The 18,825-nt window shown below is 36.6% G+C and overlaps 1 protein-coding gene across 3 annotated transcripts in view; it reads right to left on the reverse strand.

Moving 5' to 3' along the window:
• Window positions 1-18,825, reverse strand: part of GULP1 (GULP PTB domain containing engulfment adaptor 1) — a 168,691-nt gene that overhangs the window by 7,337 nt on the left and 142,529 nt on the right. For 2 of the 3 annotated variants that reach the window (XM_075153683.1, XM_075153684.1), the window contains 2 exons: window positions 9,616-9,754; window positions 1,763-1,857 (listed from right to left, as the gene is read on the reverse strand). In XM_075153683.1, coding sequence (XP_075009784.1) covers window positions 1,763-1,857; window positions 9,616-9,754 — 234 coding nt within the window. Of the gene's footprint in view, window positions 1-1,762; window positions 1,858-9,615; window positions 9,755-12,541; window positions 12,767-18,825 lie in introns of all 3 variants that reach the window. The other variant, XM_075153686.1, reaches the window with a different exon arrangement.

Below are 18,825 nucleotides of genomic sequence, written 5' to 3' on the forward strand. Positions count from 1 at the left end.
ACATAAAGACCTACAAATTAATTTTCAGTGAAAGTGTCAGGGTATGCTAAGACTGGCATGCTAGACTCTCTAATTGTGAGACTAGTTTATAAAGCAGATTAAAAAGTTGGAAAACATAAAATATGTATGTGCAGGGGGGAATACCTGACCAGTGCAATATTCTTTGCAATAAGACATAGTAACGAACTAAGGTTTGAGGGTTTTGTTACCGGTTGGTTGTCTGCTTTTTTAGGTCAAGAGAGTACAAACAACGATATGAGTTTTTCATTTTATGACTTCAAAAATCTTTGATAAAGATTTCTACTGTTCCATTCACTGATGTTTTGTGAGTTGATAACACTTTGTAGCCTTATATGCTAACAATATAAAATTTTGCCAAAATATTACCTGTAATAAGAACTCTTAGTGTGTGACATTTAGCCAAAGTCACAGGATTCTTCCTAGTATCCACAGAAACTACAGTATACGTTTTCCTAAAATGGGCTATACACAATGGAAACATTGATATGTATCGATGTGAGGTGCTAAAAGATTTGGGTTTTTTTGTGTTAAAGGGCTTGGTAATAACAATAGCATTCACAAAATACAAGTATTTTTACCGGAATTGCAAAGAAGCCAGTTTTGGCTTTTAGCCGCTATCTGAAATTATATGGGCCAGAGTACAGGTGAGCAAGAATCTAAATTTCTTACTTCACAGTGAGTGGAGTTTGCCAGTGGCACCATCCTAAACTGACATGAAAAATGAAGTTTCACAATGAACAGAAATTAAAAAATTTTACTTAGGTAAATTAAACAATATTTAAATCTTATTTCAGCCATTTACGAAATGCTTCTGCTGCTCTCCAGGCAGAAGAGAGGAACTGAAGGAGCCGAGAGCTAGCTCTCTTGGACTTTGTGGGCTCTCGAGATACAAGAGGGCTGGAAGCCCTGGGAACACTTTCTGCTGAGGAGTCAGGATCCTAGAAATTCAAGTTCCCAGTATTTTCAGCCTTCCGTTTTGCTGGCAGGCTGCTGAAAAAAAACAGATAAGCAAGCTGGCAAGGAACTAGCAGTTTGGAAAGTCTGACTGAAAAGAGTGATTTATTCCAAAACTTGAAGGCTTTCTCCTAGAATTGCTTCAAAATTGGGTCAATAACTGAACAGATACTGTTGAGCGTTTCAGAATCAACAAACATTTTCTGATAAAAACACATCAGTTCAGAATTCTTGAATAAATTCTCAATAGTTTAATTGTCCCAGAGTGCCATAGTCAAATACAGCTATTTTTAAAGGCAGCAGAAAATTGCCATGACCCCTTAAGCACGTATTTTGCCTATGCCAATGCTATGGAAAACCAGACTAATGCCCCTGAGGGAAAGATCAGGGTATAGCAGGGTGGTGGTGATTGCTGGAACTGAAGAGTAACAGCATCAGTGTACCTGTAGGGCTCTCGCCTCAGCTCTCTTTTTTAGCTTGCTCAGTCCCTTCCCAGGCAAGAGTAGCAGTATCCATTTTGATTACATTGCTGATAAACCCTAAATCAGTGCAGGTGGTCTGGATTAATACCATGGGCTAACATTTGTAAGGATCTTCAGGCAGACAAATTCAAACTCCAACTCAAAGACCATGAGATATACTTACAAAAGGAATAGTCAGAAATAGGTGGGTTTTTTCCCTATTTGTGTGTGCAGTCTGGAATACATCTTCAGAATACTGTAGATATGTATTTCAAGAACATTCATGGAGCCATAGAAAACTGCATAATTGATAACCCAGTAATTACCTGCATCTCATCTAGTTTGGACTGAATGTCTGGAGGGAAATCTCCTGCTCCGCAGCTAAAAGGGTCAAAAGGTTCTGCTCCAAAAAGGTCTCTCTCTGGAATAACAGAAAAGTGAGTCACTGACAGAAAATGTACAGGCTACAACAATAGCTCTTTGAAAAACTCAGCTTACATCTCCTTAGAAGCTGAAAAACAGCACCTCCAGATATGCAACTTTTAACATCCAAATTTGAAAGCCATGTCTTGATTAGTTTTTCAAAGTTTAAAATTCAAATATTTTTCCAAGAACACCATCAACCTCTGTTTAAGCCTCTACTTAGCTTTCATTAATGCTTGTGCCTTCTAGAGGAATTTTAGGGATCCGATGAGAAGAAGTTCCAATTTGAACAGGGCATCTCCTACTAAAGTGCGCTCTGGAAACACCTATACACAAATGTTTCACAATGTTTCACAAATGAGGTGTTTCACAAATGAGGAAGGAACATCTGGACATCCATTGTGAAATTTCATCTTAACATTATGTCAGAAATGTATTCTTGCAAACAACCTAGCCTTCATGTCCCCTGTCTGCCACTTCTTACGATCTGGTTAAGGACATCTTTAAACAACTATCCTTACTCATGGAAGGTAAGGCCTACATTCAATAGAGTTCCTCAATGCACAGCTGATAGTAACTAAAACTAATTGTCAGGGTTTTAAAATCTTGGATAAGATCAAGTCAAGAAAGAAAGTATGAAAAAAGCATAGGACCATGAAAGGTCACTTACCCTAAAATTCCACTAAATCTGGATCCATAAATAGAATGATTGCAAATTTCCCTCTGTCAATACCATACAGTTTCTCACTTTTTCTTAACTGTAGTATGCTTTCTAGTGGTTAGGGGGGTTTTTTGTTTGTTTCTTTTTTGTCTGGACAAGAAGAAATACCTCCAATACATTCTTTTTCTTACTAGAACAGTGTAATGCTAGTTCTTCACATCTTACAGCCCAAATATTTTGGGTTGGGTTGTGGTGTTTTCTTTTTTTTTTGCTTCTCAGTAATGGGATTTTTTTTTCTCTTTACATGTAATGGTGCCATCTATACAGACTTTTCCTATTGCACATTGGGTTGAACTAAACCAGTAAGAAAATAATTTTGCTAACCTAACCCAACCACATTGATTGCAAAATTTACAGAACTAAGTTAATACAGTCTTGTCATTGGTGGAGAGAAAATGAAAACCATATCCTATCTCTTAACTTTCATGGTTGTCCATCAAGAAACCTGGTAAGCATACTACCTACCTTAAAACAAGCTTAAGAGCATGAGAGTAAAAGGGGCCATTAGTATCTTCTAAATGACTAGACAGTTTTCTGGATAAGCACAAAATTTTACCCTTAACATCCAAGATACGGAAGCTGACAACTGATTACTTGACACAAAATCCATGTTGCAGGATTACCAGTCATCTTATCAATGCTGAAGATCATGCATATAGCTAAATAAATGTCTTTATTTTGGCCTCTTTGGAGTCAGAGTTTTAGACCTGTACTTGTCTAGGCTCTTCAACATTTTATTGTGTGTGTTAGTTTCCATGGGTTTTGACCTAATCATTTAGGTGTTATCAAGCTGCACAATAGGCATTCTAAATAATTAGCAGCTACCAGCATTCATTCCTATAATAAAGTACAAAAACAAGCAGGAACTTGATTAATTACATATTTCAAAAAATGTGGCTAAAAAGCTACAAACTGTCACATGGGACTAGGATGGCCCTGATCAGAGAGCCTTATTCCAAAAGCCCACTTGAGCCAAAAAAAAAAAAAAAATCTAGTCTTTCCTGGCAGAGGCAGACCACCTGCAGGCAAAAGAGACTTTAACTAGGATAATCTAATGTAAAAATTAAGATCTACCTCGTCCCTTGCCTATTTCACAGCCAAAAGGGGTCTGCTCCAGTATAACCAGTGTCCTTACATGCTCCGATGCTCCTTCCAAGTAACCTTCAGATGTGTTAGCAGCTTTGACTTTCAATCTAACCTCTACTGGGCAGAAAGTGATTATGCTTTATGCTCCTCGTAAGTCTATTTGTTCATTATGTATGTCCATTTTCTTTCTCCCGCCCCCCACCCCCGCCTCCTCCATAGATTCTTTCTACCCTTAAAAGGAGCTGAGAGTTTTCTGTGTGGTCAGACAGCTAAAAGCAGCCTGTTTCAACACCAAGCCTTAGGAAACATTCAAGGAATGTATTTAGGAAAAAACAGTAAAGAACACAACTCTTGCATTTCTTAGTGCTGAAATATGACTTATCACTATTTTTGAAAGCAAGTGTTTTGTACACTATTATGGATATTATCTCATTCATGCCTTATTATTGGGCTTTTATTAATGACAGCACTTCTGAGCTCATTAGCAGGAGAATGGTAGAAGCTTTAGCTCCTTTAATGTCACCTGCCTTCAGGTGAAGGATTACTTCATTTATATTGTTATTCAAGGCAGACTTTAAAATTAACCTGAGTGTAACTTATTCTAAGTGATGCAGCCTAATAAATTCTGTACGGAATCAAATTCAAAATAGAGAAGTATTTCCTAGCTGAGTTTCTATGAAAAAGTATTATTTTGGGAACTATCTCTATTATAACTTGCTAACCATTTCAGTAAACTGGCTGAAAAAGTCCATAGTACAACTACTTTTCTGCATTTAAACTCTGTGTGTTATTTGAGAGATTGCACTGCTAAGAGTCAGGGAGGCATAAAGTTCCATGAGAGATTTTCAATAGCATCATCAATATTTCTCTTTTGAACAGAAGCTGAAAAATATGTGGAAATTGGACAAATAGTAAAATTTAGAGCTGCACTATTGCATGGGATGTCCATAAGCTTATCTGCTAGTGTTCACGCCACTATTCACAGAGGGGCTTCCTTTTTAGCAGAGATGGGATAAATCACTAATTTTTTCATTTCAGGCTAGAGTATTTGCATGAAGGTTAACTATACCAAGAATATCTTGCTTGGCACACTCCCCAAAATAATTGTAGCATAGGCATTTCTTTCTCCAATACACAGCAACCAGTAAGCCTTTGAAAATGATCCTTTCAAACAGCACATATGATTTCCTTTCCCTTTCCCATTTGTTTCTGGATGGAAATAAATTCACAGCTTGGGAAATCGACCAACAAATTCAAAACCATGAAATGCTGATGTTTTACATCCGCAACTCAAACCACAGAAGACATGAACAGGTAATAAATTCTCGTTTCTGTGACCTATCTGACATTCAGGACAAGAAATACCTAATACTGGAAAGTAGCAACCTGCACTCTGTAATAAACTCAAAACTAGCAATTACCAAACAAAATTACAAATATTTGGCTTTTCTGCTGCATTTTGCATCCCAATCTTCTTTACCTTAGCTATTATCCAGGCATAGAGTTATGCTGATATATGCTTTCCCCAGATGTTCTGGAGCAGCTGTGATGACAAATAAGAATTAATCACACTGAAGACAAGCACCCAAGAAAATATTTGGAATAAGCTGAGGTAGTGAAGTCCAGGAAGCCTTTCCCTTAGCTGCAGGCTACTCCATATTTTTTTCTTTTGGAATTATTACAGCATAAAAAATGGTTCCACCATTATTCTGACAATAAACTCTTAAATATCTCTGGAAAGATAGCACCTTGGAGCAGATTTCTACAGCTGCCAGTTGTGACCTTGGATTGTTCAAGATGCATTTGAGTGAAATAAATGTTGAACAATTTAACAGAGAAAGTTCCTCTCCAGTTCTTTTCCAAGGTATGACAATAATGCTGTGCCACCAAGAAACACATAAATTCATTCCTCTTTTAATTAATTAAAATTAATAAACTAATTCTGTCCTTTAAGATAACTTACAAGAACATTTGCAATCCCTTACTCCATGAGGAAGCAGTAGCATGGTCTTTAAAATTGCATTTTTGGTTGCACTAACTATGCATTGGTCAATTGTTCACTTAAGCAATTACTATACTGGGCTGCAATGTATAATGTTTAGCCTGCAAGCTGGTTACTGCAAACTAAAAGAAGTATTTCTCAGCAACATTTTGAGTAGAAATTTTGAGTGGAAAGGGCTTTTGTTTTTGAAAGAATCACTTTTTTGCAATTATTACCTAAAGAGACACCATATATTTGTCCAATCTGCAACTTCCTGTTCAAAAATCATGCAATTTTCTCCTTTAAAATTATTAAAAACAATTTATTTGCTATCACTGATATATCCAGTAGTGAGCAGACATTTACTGAGAAGCCATATTGTTATAATGCATTCTACAAAAGGCTGGCACAAGTCTCACAATCGCTAGCCCTTGTTCTTGTGGGGGACTTCAACTTTCCGGGTCCTGCACTTCAGCCACCACAACTCCATGCAACACTACAGGCTTGGGGAAGAGTGGCTGGAAAGCTGCCCAGAGGAAAAGGACCTGGGGGTGCTGGTTGACAGCCGGCTGAACATGAGCTGGCAGTGTGCCCAGGTGGCCAAGAAGGCATTCTGGCCTGTATCAGAACTAGTGTGGCCAGCAGGAGTAGGGAGGTGATCATGCCCCTGTACTTGGCACTGGTGAGGCCCCACCTCGAATCCTGTGTTCAGTTTTGGGCCCCTCACTACAAGAAGGACATTGAGGTGCTGGAGCGTGTCCAGAGAAGGGCAACGAAGCTGGTGAAGGGCCTGGAGCACAAGTCTGATGAGGAGCGGCTGAGGGAACTGGGACTGTTTAGTCTGGACAAGAGGAGGCTCAGGGGAGACCTTATCGCGCTCCACAACTACCTGACAGGAGGTTGTAGCGAGGTGGGTGTTGGTCTCTTCTCCCAAGTAACTAGTGATAGGATAAGAGGAAATGGCCTTGAGTTGCGCCAAGGGAGGTTTAGATTGGACATTAGGAGAAATTTCTTTACTGAAAGAGCAGTCAAGCCTTGGAACAGGCTGCCCAGGGAAGTGGTTGAGTCACCATCCCTGGAAGTATTTAGAAGACGTGTAGATGAGGTGCTTAGGGACATGGTGTAGTGGACATGGTGGTGTTGGGTTGATGGTTGGACTTGATGATCTTAGAGGTCTTTTCCAACCTTAATGATTCTATGAATGCTGAATAAGAACTCAAAATTTCAAGAAACGTCTCCCTTTTTTAAATCTTAAATGCTTTGGAGATAACTGCCTTTCCAAGAAAAGGTCAGTGTTGCACTCTTCCAGTATTAGAATGCCAGGTTTCTTGAACTATGTACTGCGAACTAGTCAAAGCAACAGATATAATTTATAACTGCACAATTTTTGCTGGGAAACTACCCAAAGGAGAGCTGGCAAGCAAAATTCTAACTCGAGGCATTTCTCTTTATGAAAATCTGAACTGTCACCCTGATGCTTATTATGCTTCAACTATGAAGCTCTTGGTCTTGGAGGAATCCAAAGTGCTTGGTATTGTTACCGGTTTCCTGCAAATAGGACCTGTCTTTCCTGTGCAGTGTTATTCTTAGGCAATTTGTCAAATTAGCCTTTTGATGAGTAAGATGAACTTTGGCTTTGAAAAGCTCATTTTGCATCCCTAGGTAACAGGCAGATGAACCTCACTTAGTCGAATGGAGCAACTGAGGTTGACACTAGCAAATAGATGGTGCATCCTTATCTTTCACCTTACTACTGAATGTGATAAAGGTGAAAGTTATAAAAAGTATAAAATCCAAGAAAATCATCCATCAAAAGTGATGGAAAAAAACACTCAAGTGCAGTGACAAAGTAGAGATAAGAACATGAAAAGATGTTCAGAAGACCTCAGAAAATGGAAGACTCCAAACTTCGTCTCCTCTTGGTTGCCACCTATCTGACTTGCATTGGAGAAAGAAAGGCCAGCTTGCTTGTACTAGCAGCAATAACACCATATAAAACAACGTATTGTTATACATTATTATAGTAATGTAACGTTACACAGCTTGAATGACATTCTTATGGGAGCTGAACTTTCTCATCTAAGACAGTAAGTCCTTGTTTGATTATAAAATATTCCTCTTCTGTTTCAAATTGCATTTTTGAAATATGCCAAAGAGTTTTAATAGCTGATGAATGGAACAATTTTCAACATATAAAGTACTATGATGTAGACTGAAACATCAGGGATCAAAAGTATAAGAACTATGATGTACTTCTGTAATCTCTCTGAAGCATGGCATACTGAGGAAGCACAAAGAATTAACAGACCGACTGCCACATCTCTGAACTACATCATCTTAATTTAATGCAAATGAATGAAGTGCAGAAGAAACAACTATTTTAAACAGTACATATCACTGAATAAGCAACTTATTTATAGTATTTTCTATATTACAAAATCCACTGATTAAACAATTACAAAATCTAGATAGCTGGAATTCTCAAGACCCCTCAGCATTGAACGCTGACTCCCACAAGATTTCTAGCTATAATTTCAACAGAACCGAGGTAGGACAATAAATAAAAAAATAAATCTCATCCTGTAATTCAATTCAAGTTATTATTTTTGAAGTTGGATATGCATATTAAGAATGATTTTATGGCATTGTCTGTAGTTTCAGAGGAATAAATTTGAAAACACAAAAGGAGTTGTTGGAGGGGGTGTCTGAATTATTTTTTTGTTGTTCTTTACAAAGCCATAAAAATTCTCTTAATAGAACAGTTCTATTCTAATATTCTATTACAATATTCTACTATTCTTGTAAGTTATTTAAACTATTCTTAATAGAATAGTTTTAAATTCTGTTGATATACCCTTTGAGAAACCCATAGAAATTCATCTAAATTAATTTAAAATCTTCTCTTAAAAAAGAACAGATTTTTTTATTGAATCAATAGCCTCGACATCTACTTTCTCTTCAGAGGCTGACAGTCATTCTGAGCAATGGAAACGAAAGGTGCGTAGGATATGGTATTGGGGAAGACATTCACTGACTTAAGTTTTACAATGCATTTTTATAATTGTGTACAGCTCGCATTCATACCTGAAAATTCTACATACTAGCAGCATTCCCCAAAACAAGCAGAAACTCTTCAAATGTGTTTTTATAAGGCAGCAGGCAGTAACATTAACGTTCTTCATCCATACTAAAATAGGCATCAGAAATAGAAGATACTATGCACAGACTGGTATTTCTACAACATTTAACACTGCTTGAGTATGCTCTGCTCTCCTCTCCCCTCCCTCAAGGGATTTCCAAAGCTTTTAAAAATACTTTGTAGACTCCTAAAAGATTTCCAGTGAAGCCAAGAACCTTACCCTAGCTGCTTTCGAGCCTTTGGAAAATAAAATTGCTATTGTTAATAATCTTTTGAAGATCTTTTAGGAGTGGTCCACAGACCTGGAGGGGTTCATCAACTCTAACTGAAAAACAAAGCTGTAGATGATATGAAAAGTATTACTAAAAATAGTATTCCAAGACAGTCTACATCTTGAGGGATTTCTTCAGCTCTCCCTTCTGCATCATCATCACCATACTTACTCCACCTTCTGTCTTCCCCAGAAATGTAGGCTTTAGATGCTACAACTGTGGCTTGACAAGGAAAGAACTAACAGGAAGTAAAACTATTTCTTGAAGTAACTACAAAAGAGATACTGTAAAAGAAAAGCCAAGTTAAAATGCCCCACCAAACTCCTTCAAACTGTTTATATAATAGCTTCAGCAAGTAAATAGATTTGTTTATAATGTAACTTGGCAGCAACATCAATGACTCTGGGAAGATGGTATAAAAATGAAATGGCATTATCGAATGTGATTTACAAAAACTGTATTTGGCTTTTCATGCAAAATGTACGTAAATCTTTAAAGATGCTTTATTAAAAAAATATAATATAAGCAAAAATTAGGTCAGTTGTTACAAAACTTACTGATCTCTGTAGATCTACTGGGTACTGGAGGAGGCTGTGTACCATTGCGAGTAGGTGTTGATGACTGAGGGGATATGGGAGAAAAGGGAACCATATCAAAGATGTCAGTGGAGGGTGATTTAGGTGTCACACTGCCTGCCTACAATAAGGACAATAAATATTAGGGCAATATTTCACATGAAAGATCACAATACTGAATTCTTCAGCATGCAGATAAGAGCCACATTTTCAAAAAAGTTAAAAATAACCATCAGCATGCAAAAAACAGCTCCTGACACCAAGCAAATGGCATTTGCAGTTCAGAGTCTGAGACATGCTAAAACTCTCCAATATATAAGCAGCATTATAATTTTTCCGTTTTCAGTCCATCTGGTACAGCCAGAAAAGTATCACAGTTAAACCTGAAAAAGCTGGTGACAAGCAGTTCTCTATTGCAGACGGATGAATATGGATATGTTCACAAGACCCATTTAAGGTAATACTGCAACAACAATATGCTATGCTCCGGAGTGCACAGAACCAGTAGCTAAAATTAAAAGATACAATCCCAATATTTCTTGTTTACTAATTCTTCCTTACATGATAACTTATTTGACAACCTAATAAACCTGGTGTGATCAAAGCTTCAAATGTATTTTTTGGTAAGTAACAACCTAGACATGCAATACACTGAATACTAATATCCAAAATAAAACTCTCATCCTTGAACATGTAACAGAAGAGATTTCATTAGTAAGGCCCAGGAGTTTGGAAGGGTTCAAAAAAATACTGGATAAGCAAAGAAACCCCAAACCCAATAATTATTATCGTTCTATAGCCATATTAATTTTTTAACGATTAATTCCTCCTGTCATCAGTCCATTACTTCAGGCCACAAATGAGGCACAGTCCAGTCAGAATAAACTGAACACTAAAGACAGATGATGAAATAGATGAAAACTGAGATTGACAAGCCAAAGACAAAATATATATACAAAACTAGTTTGCACGTTAATGTTATTACTTAGACAATATAAAAAATCTACATTCTGTGTATTAGAAAGACTATACAGCCAGGCATAGGGAAAGCCTGCTACTTTTAAATTTGAGCAAAATGTTCACATGAAAAATTTTAAGCACAAGTCAAACTAGTCACACAGATCCTTTTATTCAGAATGCATGAATACAACAACCTGGCAAGCAGGTTAGTCTTCAGCACTGCAGGTCCATGAAAGTTTCATGGACCTAAATCTTATTTTGGAATGCTACATTTTAGTGCCTCTGCTGCAGCAACTGAAGCTGCGCTCTCAAAGCACACAGCACAAATTTCTAAGCCAAGTCTATAGGTAGCTCTGAACTACCTCTATTTGTCTCTGGAGGCTGCAGTGGCTGCTGAGAAGGAAAGGACATTGATCCATAGTCTTCCACTGAATACACTGCTTAAAGAGAAAACCAGACTTTGAAGTCCTACATTCCCTATTTCTTAGGAGTTTTGAATTAATATTTTAAATTTGGGTTAGGAGAGATCTAGAACTGTTCAACACCTCCAAAAACCTGGGATATTTCCACCTAAGTATACTGAAGTGCCAAGCAAAAAAAAAAAAAAATCTACATTTAACATGCTTTTTTTTTTTGGTTCTATTTAAAAAAAGTTAGTCATGTTATTCCCTGGCAAGACCAGAGCTGAATTAACTTCATAAAATAACTAAGTTTTAAGATTTTTACACATAGCAATTTCAATAGTAGTCTGTTCTAAAAAGATTTCAGTGTAAAGTGTTCAGACACAATAGGCTCTTATTACTATGTTCATGGAGCTTGCATTAAACTCCTGGAGCCTTTGTGCATAGTCAGAGAACCACCATAATTTAAGTCAGGGAGATCACTGGATGTTATCTGGTCCCACTCAAAGCAGGGCAATGGATGTGCTTGACCCAGCGTAAACATACAATGAATCTCCTATTCCATTCTTCATACAAACAAAACTCTCTTGTAGATAGGAAGGTGGGATCAGGATTAATGCATAGGTACATGCCATATATTAACCTACATTTCCCATCAACATTGATGGATAATCCTAGAACGTCTTGGAGACAGTAAATGCTAATGTAGATCTCCTCATTTGCTAAGTGTTTACAGCTACCTAGAAGCTAGATAAATAAGCAAACAGTATTTATGTTTAGTCTTAAATGAGTCTTTTAGGCAAAAAAAGCAAAACCAAACTTTACACTGTCATTTCCTGTCTATATGTCATTTTGTTGAAGTTACTGGCCATTTTGATACTACTGATACAGCTAGTTTAAGTAGAACTATAATTTAGTTTTTTAAGAAATGCATATTTTGAATACATATGAGCACAAGAAGCATTTTTATTTAGTGAACACATGCAGAAAGCCATGATGTTTGCCAAATACAGCCAAACGTTACTTGCAAATGGAAGAAAAGTTGAGAGTATAAGCATATTGCTATGAAAAAGCAGGCAATATGCCCATTTCATATTTAAGAATAACTTTCAACCTTCATTTTGCACAGAGTTTTTATAAAGTATGCTAAAAGGTATTTAATGGCTGATTGCTTTTCTATGAATTCATGGGAGGGGAAAGCCCTTGAAGTTGGACCTTTAGAATTTGTTTTGAATAACTATTCCTAATATTAAGAATTTAACAAAAGATTGACATATAACACAGAGGTAATTAATTAATGGACTAATTTAAACATGTTGGGAAAATAAGAATTGATGTTTTGGGGGTGGGAGAGAAAAAGCTATGTAAAAATAAGAGTAAATCTTCACAAATTCCATATTTTAAGAGTATCCCTAGAGAATCTAAGATACATCTGGCTCTGTCCTTTAACCACTGTACAAAATGCACATTTTTAATACAAGTTAATACACAACAGAGAACAAAGGAAAGCAAAAAAACTGAAAAAAGCTTTTGCACAGCAGGATTACACGAGGTCTTGGGCAGCTGTATTCACTGGTTGGCTTTGGAAGACCACTTTTTGAAGGTGGTGGTATTAACAATCCAGATGGTAGTCTAGAGTCAGGAGAACTCCTAGGAGTAAGCGTAATGGAAGAGATATCTAAACAAGGAGGTGAATCCTCATTGTTACACCAGAAAAAAGTAGAGGGTCTTTGAAACATATGTTCATCATTATCACACTTTATGTGCAGCAGCTGAAAAGGAATCACAGAAAGAGAAAACATTCTGAGGACCAGAACGTGGTAACACCAGGGAAAGAAGAAAAAAAAAAACACATTTCATGCTTCAAAAAAGTTTGTCAGCAACTTGCTGTTCAGTGCTATAGTTACAAGATATAGAACTTGAAAATATTTTAGAACAAAATCTAAAAATATACCACAGTAAGAGGTAGCCCAGTATTAACTGGAATGAAGATGACTTGCTCCTTGATAATTACACCAAACAAAATGAAGACAGGCATCTTTCCAAACATGGGTGTGTCAGATGCGCTGAAAAATGTCTAAATCCACCAACATGTCAGCAATATCTCATCTTTGCACATGTAAGTAGCAGATAAGCACGTATCTGGGGAGCAGAGTTACTCTGGTGGTTAAAGCACAGGTCAGAATTTTCCTTCTCCAAACCAGGACACACCTATCATTTATATGCCACCAATACTTAAAGAAAATTTAATTATTTCTCCGAAATCTTCTTACAGTAGAAGTTCACAGTACACAAATTTTAATGTTTACATTAATACTAGACTTTGTTTCATTTCCTCATCTACAGAATTTGAGAACCTAAACATTTATGGACAATAATACCCTTCTGCCATCTTTTCTGTGTGGATGGATAACTAATTGAACTTGGTATTTTCAGTAAAGCTAAGACTCGTTGCAAAGCAAAGGAATCCTCACGTCCCTACAACAGCAGCACAGGATGCAGGATGGAATAAAACTTTGCTGCTGGGGAAATAAAAATGTTGAGGTTCGTAAGATTCTCTGGATCTCTTAACAAACCCACAGAACAGCTTCGAACAGAGGCAAATGAGTAAAATCCACACCAGAATACAGATGGTAAGAGCATTCACCTAAGATGACAAAGTGGTAACTGCAAGGTTCTGGTCTGAATTAGGCAGACAAGAACCTGAAGCTAGCTGCCTCATATGACTGGGGAGTATTTAATTGTATATTCCAGCAAGATTCATTGTGTATTGAGAGTGAAGCTGAGGGCTTTGTCCACTTTGATAAAAACCAAAAACTCTTAATTTTTTGCCTGAATGGGAAATATCTGCAATCCTGAAAGGTTTCAAAAGAAATGGATCTTGTCTAGGTGAAATTAGAAACAAAGAGCCTTTAGGACTGATCCTGGAAAGAAAAGCAAAAAGGAAATGTCTTTAAATATTTGATTTAAGAAACATGCCCAACCAATCTTTCTGTTGGGGCCAAGTCGTAATCCCTACCTCAAAATCTGAGGAAAACAGCTCTGGACAGTTCAAACAAGGCTTTAGAAGACAGATTCATCTTTGAATGTTAACAGAAGGGATTGAACACTTGTGCAGACAGTTCTTCTTGGCTAGAGCCAAGAGTTTATACACTGAGAAGGCAGGAATTGGATCTGTGCTGTAGGTATCTTGCCTAAAAAACCCTCTGACTTGCCCACGCTGAAGCAGTGGTAGATACATGCAGTAAAAGTCCGCATTTACTCTCTTCATACAGTGTTACACAATTGATATGACATGATTATTTCATTAGAAGTTTGCATAACTCCAGTAGAGCAGGATTTAATCAATTATTTTAAACCATTTTTTCCAGAGTTATGTAGAAAACAAAACATTTCAAATCCTTTTAAACTGAGTCTTAGTTCCTTTTTTCACCTTCTTTACAGATAAGCCAGATTAAGGGTACAGGTATCTAAATTTAGTAACAATGCCATACTTACGAGAACACCAGCAAACACCACAAAACTCTATATTCAAAATTTGCAATTCTTAAGAAAAAAAATTTGTTTTATCACAACTGCAAAGAATTCAGCTGTTGCCAAGCTGGAATTGTGAAACAGAGGGTTTGGAATGGTACTCAATAAAAATGAAAGCAAAAAACTACAAGACATAGAATTTTTATTATTATTTTAAGAGTATTACTAGACAATAGGTAGAAGACTTGCAATGCTACTGTGTAATTACTACCATGTAATACTTGCTGCTATACATATATATGGAAAAAATAGATCTCATAATAGTAAACACTGGAAGATACTAAATACAAATTGTCAAATGAAGGAAACAAAATATTTCCCTGAAATGCAAAACAGCAGAGGAAGAGTCGTTTCCATAAGAAAGCATGTATAACACATGAAAAATCATACAGAAACCAGCAAAATGCATATAGGATGCAAAGCAGCAAAACTGTAAGGATGATGAACATATATCAAATCCAGGCAATGAAAAGTTTCGATACAAAAACAGAATATACACTATTTGTATCATTCGAGCCCTGAACATTGAGCAGTCACATTTCCTCCTTCTTATCTGATAAGCCATAATCTTAGGACATTTCACACCATATGACAGTTTTGGGAATGTGTCTTGTCAATAATGAATTTTCACTAGGAACTCCTATTTGCAGGGCAGTACAGAAGCCCACCACCGGGCATTGGGACCCGTGTTGTGCGCGCTGTTATGCGTGTTGCATCCCATGACCCAGAGAGACCTGTGAGGCTGACAGTGGCTTTCTGCTCACAGACCTACATATTCAAGCAGCCCACAGACAGGACAGGTGCAGCAGGGAAGTGTATTCAACAATGGAAAATAATAATCAGAAGGTCACTTATGGTGAATGGAAGAACACCATTCCTTTTGGGGCTGTTTCTCCCAATACCTTTTCCTGCTGCCTTTCAATTCTGCTTCTCTTATATTTCATCGTTCTCTCTTTTAAGTTATTTTCCTGAATATTCCTGTTTTCTTCTGTCTAACTTCAGAGTCATGCAGTTGTCACAACTTCCTTCTCTGCCTTAAACATGTTGCTCAAAGAGAAAACCTTAAAGGTATGCCTGAGAAACTTCAGCCATGCCCAAAATAGATTAAAAATCTCTCTTATCTCATCAGAGGTTCCTTAGTGGCCTACAATGGTTTACTGTTCAGTCTACTGCAAAAACTGAAGGTACTAACTGTATGTAACTACTAACCCATATGAAGGCTGTGTGAACAGCTAACCCAGGCTGCTCTAAGCAACACTAACAATATAAATAGCAAAAAAAGGCGTCATGTGAAACAGTGCTCCCAGGGATGCACTGATCTTTGGAGGCTGGATTTATACATAGGAGCATCATCCAAAGTCTTATAGTGCTACAAACTTGAGCAGTGTCATCATAAGCAGACAACAAAATGAAAATCAGATTGTCCTCATATAATCAAGACCAAATGCAAAAAAGACCAGTGATTAATGTATTGCCAAACCACTAAAACAGATGAAAAGTAAACAGCACAGATATAAAAGTAACGGAAACTTTAGCTGTACATGCAAGGGAGTGAGAGACAAAAGAAACATCCCATGCCAACATTTCCCATGGCACAGGTAAGTGCAGCTATAAAGGCAAAATACTCTAAGGAAACTCCTAGTTTGGTATAGTATGTCCTTGACAGGTACGTTCAGGAAATGAAAACAAAAGTGACAGTATGCATAACACTTCTGCACTGGCAAATACAGATATTTTAGGCACTAACTTTTTAAAGTTTCAGCAAGACTAGTGTACTTAAAAACATCAACCCAAAAGTAGAAAAAATGATCACTATGCAGTTTATTATTTACTGAATGTGCTGAACAAACTTAAATCTAAATAGTTACAATACCCTGAGAGAAAAAAGTGTGCAGAAGATTGATAATTTGATGTTCAACTTTCACAATACATTTTATGCTAAAGTATTTCATTATACAATTTAGTTTTCTTTTTTTCATTTCCAACTATGATCTCATTGCTTTTAATGGCTTCTTTTATAGGTTCAGTAAGAAATTTTATTTTTCCCATACAGTTTACGGACTGACAGAAAAAGCACCTAAATTAGATTGATGTTGATTTGGCCATTTGGCTAGATTTAGAACAGCCACAGAAAAGTTTTCATAGTGATACTAATAACCAAGTAACAAGAAAATTTTGACAGCAAATGTATCCCTCAAAAGCAGAAGACAATGGCTGTCAGTGCTTTGCAGCTGCTTACACATTGCAAAATTGTAAAAGTATGTGATTGCATTATTCATGCATATAGTTTGCACCCGTTTCTGTCTGCCAGTATTATTTTAAAATAAGTCCTCAAATAAACCCTTACAAGGCCTGCAAAAAATCAGCAATACAGGCAAGAACAATCAGGAAAGCAGTTTTAGATAGATTTCCTTTTGTATTTCTCAAACAAGCCTATAACTTGCACTACTTATGAACTGGAGAAAGAAAAGTCATCTCTAATTTATTATTATTATTATCTTTAATTTTCACACGTGAGTGGATTTTTGTTAAGTAGAGCAATTGAGGGCTCACAATAAACACCCTAATACTCCAATTTATTTTTATTGCCTAATAAAAGAATGTAATTAAAACAATTAGTAATGTATGTTTCAGCTGGAAAAATATTCTCTCACACGTTATCAATCATCCAGAATATTTTTAATTCTGTGCTTAAAATGAAGCCTTAGCTTGCAATTCACTGCTTGCATTTTCTTCTCTTAGTTAGATCACTGATGGATTTTGGATAAGTCACCATGTGTAATATTCTTTGGACGTATTTTGACGTCAGAGAACAGCAAATTAAGATGTTTCAGCACTACGTTTAGCAAATAAAGTGTTCTACATTATTACCCAAGAGTTCAATATGTGAATACATGACCGACTCCTTTTAGAGAAGTAAATCTGTCAGTAAAGTCACATATTGCAGTCCAGCATGGTACATCTATTTTGTTCTTGAGCATCATGTATATGAAGTACCATCTTTGGTAAACTATAGACAAAATATTTTTAAAACATTTTGGAAGCAAAAGAGGATCTGAATTTTAAGTCTTGATAGTATTACATTTGATCTTGAGTATGAATTCCAGCAAATGGCTTTATGTATGTCTTCATATTTAGTTAGCAAGCCTATTTTAAATGATAACAGGAAGTTAGAAAGGTTTATTTTAAATGACAGTCTGCATGTATCTGCTTAGAACTGAAGCATGTCAAGACTACTTTTTTTTTTTAAATGTGAAATGAACCAAGTGTTTAATCCCCTATACATATTAAGTTATCCATCCACAGTTTAAAGATGCTCTCAGATTCTATTGTCTTTTTGATACTGAAGTAAGAACAGGAGATGCAATCTGGTTCTGTTCATTGGAAAATGGTCTTGGACTCAGAAGACCTGAGCTTTAGCTCCACTCTCAGGAAAAGCAGAAATGGCTTTTTATAAAAAAAAAAAAAACAACAGTGTCAAGGGTCAGGGAAATAATACAAAAAGAATGAAACTTTGAATTTCTGAAGGTATTTTCTACCTACTTAATTTCATTAAAAATTAATGCAAAGACTAATGTGTCTAGAATAATTAAAGACACCAAAATTGATCAACTTCAGAACAAAGAAGCAGGAGTAAAGAAACGATAGACAACTGCATACAATGATACCATGGTTTCTCAGTTACTGACAAGTGGGAAAGACGTTGTCCTAGATCAGTGTTTTAACAAATAAAGCACGACAGTGACATCACTTGGTGTCTGTAACAGCACTGTTTCACACTACAGGTGCAATAAGTACTTAAAAGCCTAAGTCTTCCCTCATGAGGAAGGAAAATACATGCCCATTGTCAGCCTGAAATTATGCCTGCTTAGACTGGATGGCTTGCAGTCCCCCTTCCGTAGGGGTGGGGATTAAGGAGAAGAGAATGTAGCACACAACGTGATTTCAATGTTTATATTTGTCATGTTCTGTGAACTGTCATCACAGGCCCTTGCAACATCTTCTGCTTCTTTAAGCATATACTTGTTTAATCAAGTTGCTAGTGTTGACTTCTGAAGTGCTAAATCAATTGCTGATTACCAAGTGTTTCTGTGACCATGCATTAATCACTAAAGCACAGTCAACAACCTATAAGACAGGAAAGCCATTTAAGCACATCTGGCAAATGTTGAGAAAGTACAAACAGCATGCAAACAACCAAATACAAAAAGGAAAGCATAAGATAAGAAAATCCAAGGTACTATTTAAGCATAAACAGAAGCCACTTTATAACCATCTGTAGTTGGCTTGTGAAACT

Source organism: Calonectris borealis, chromosome 6 (genome assembly GCF_964195595.1).
Source record: "Calonectris borealis chromosome 6, bCalBor7.hap1.2, whole genome shotgun sequence".
Taxonomy (NCBI): domain Eukaryota; kingdom Metazoa; phylum Chordata; class Aves; order Procellariiformes; family Procellariidae; genus Calonectris; species Calonectris borealis.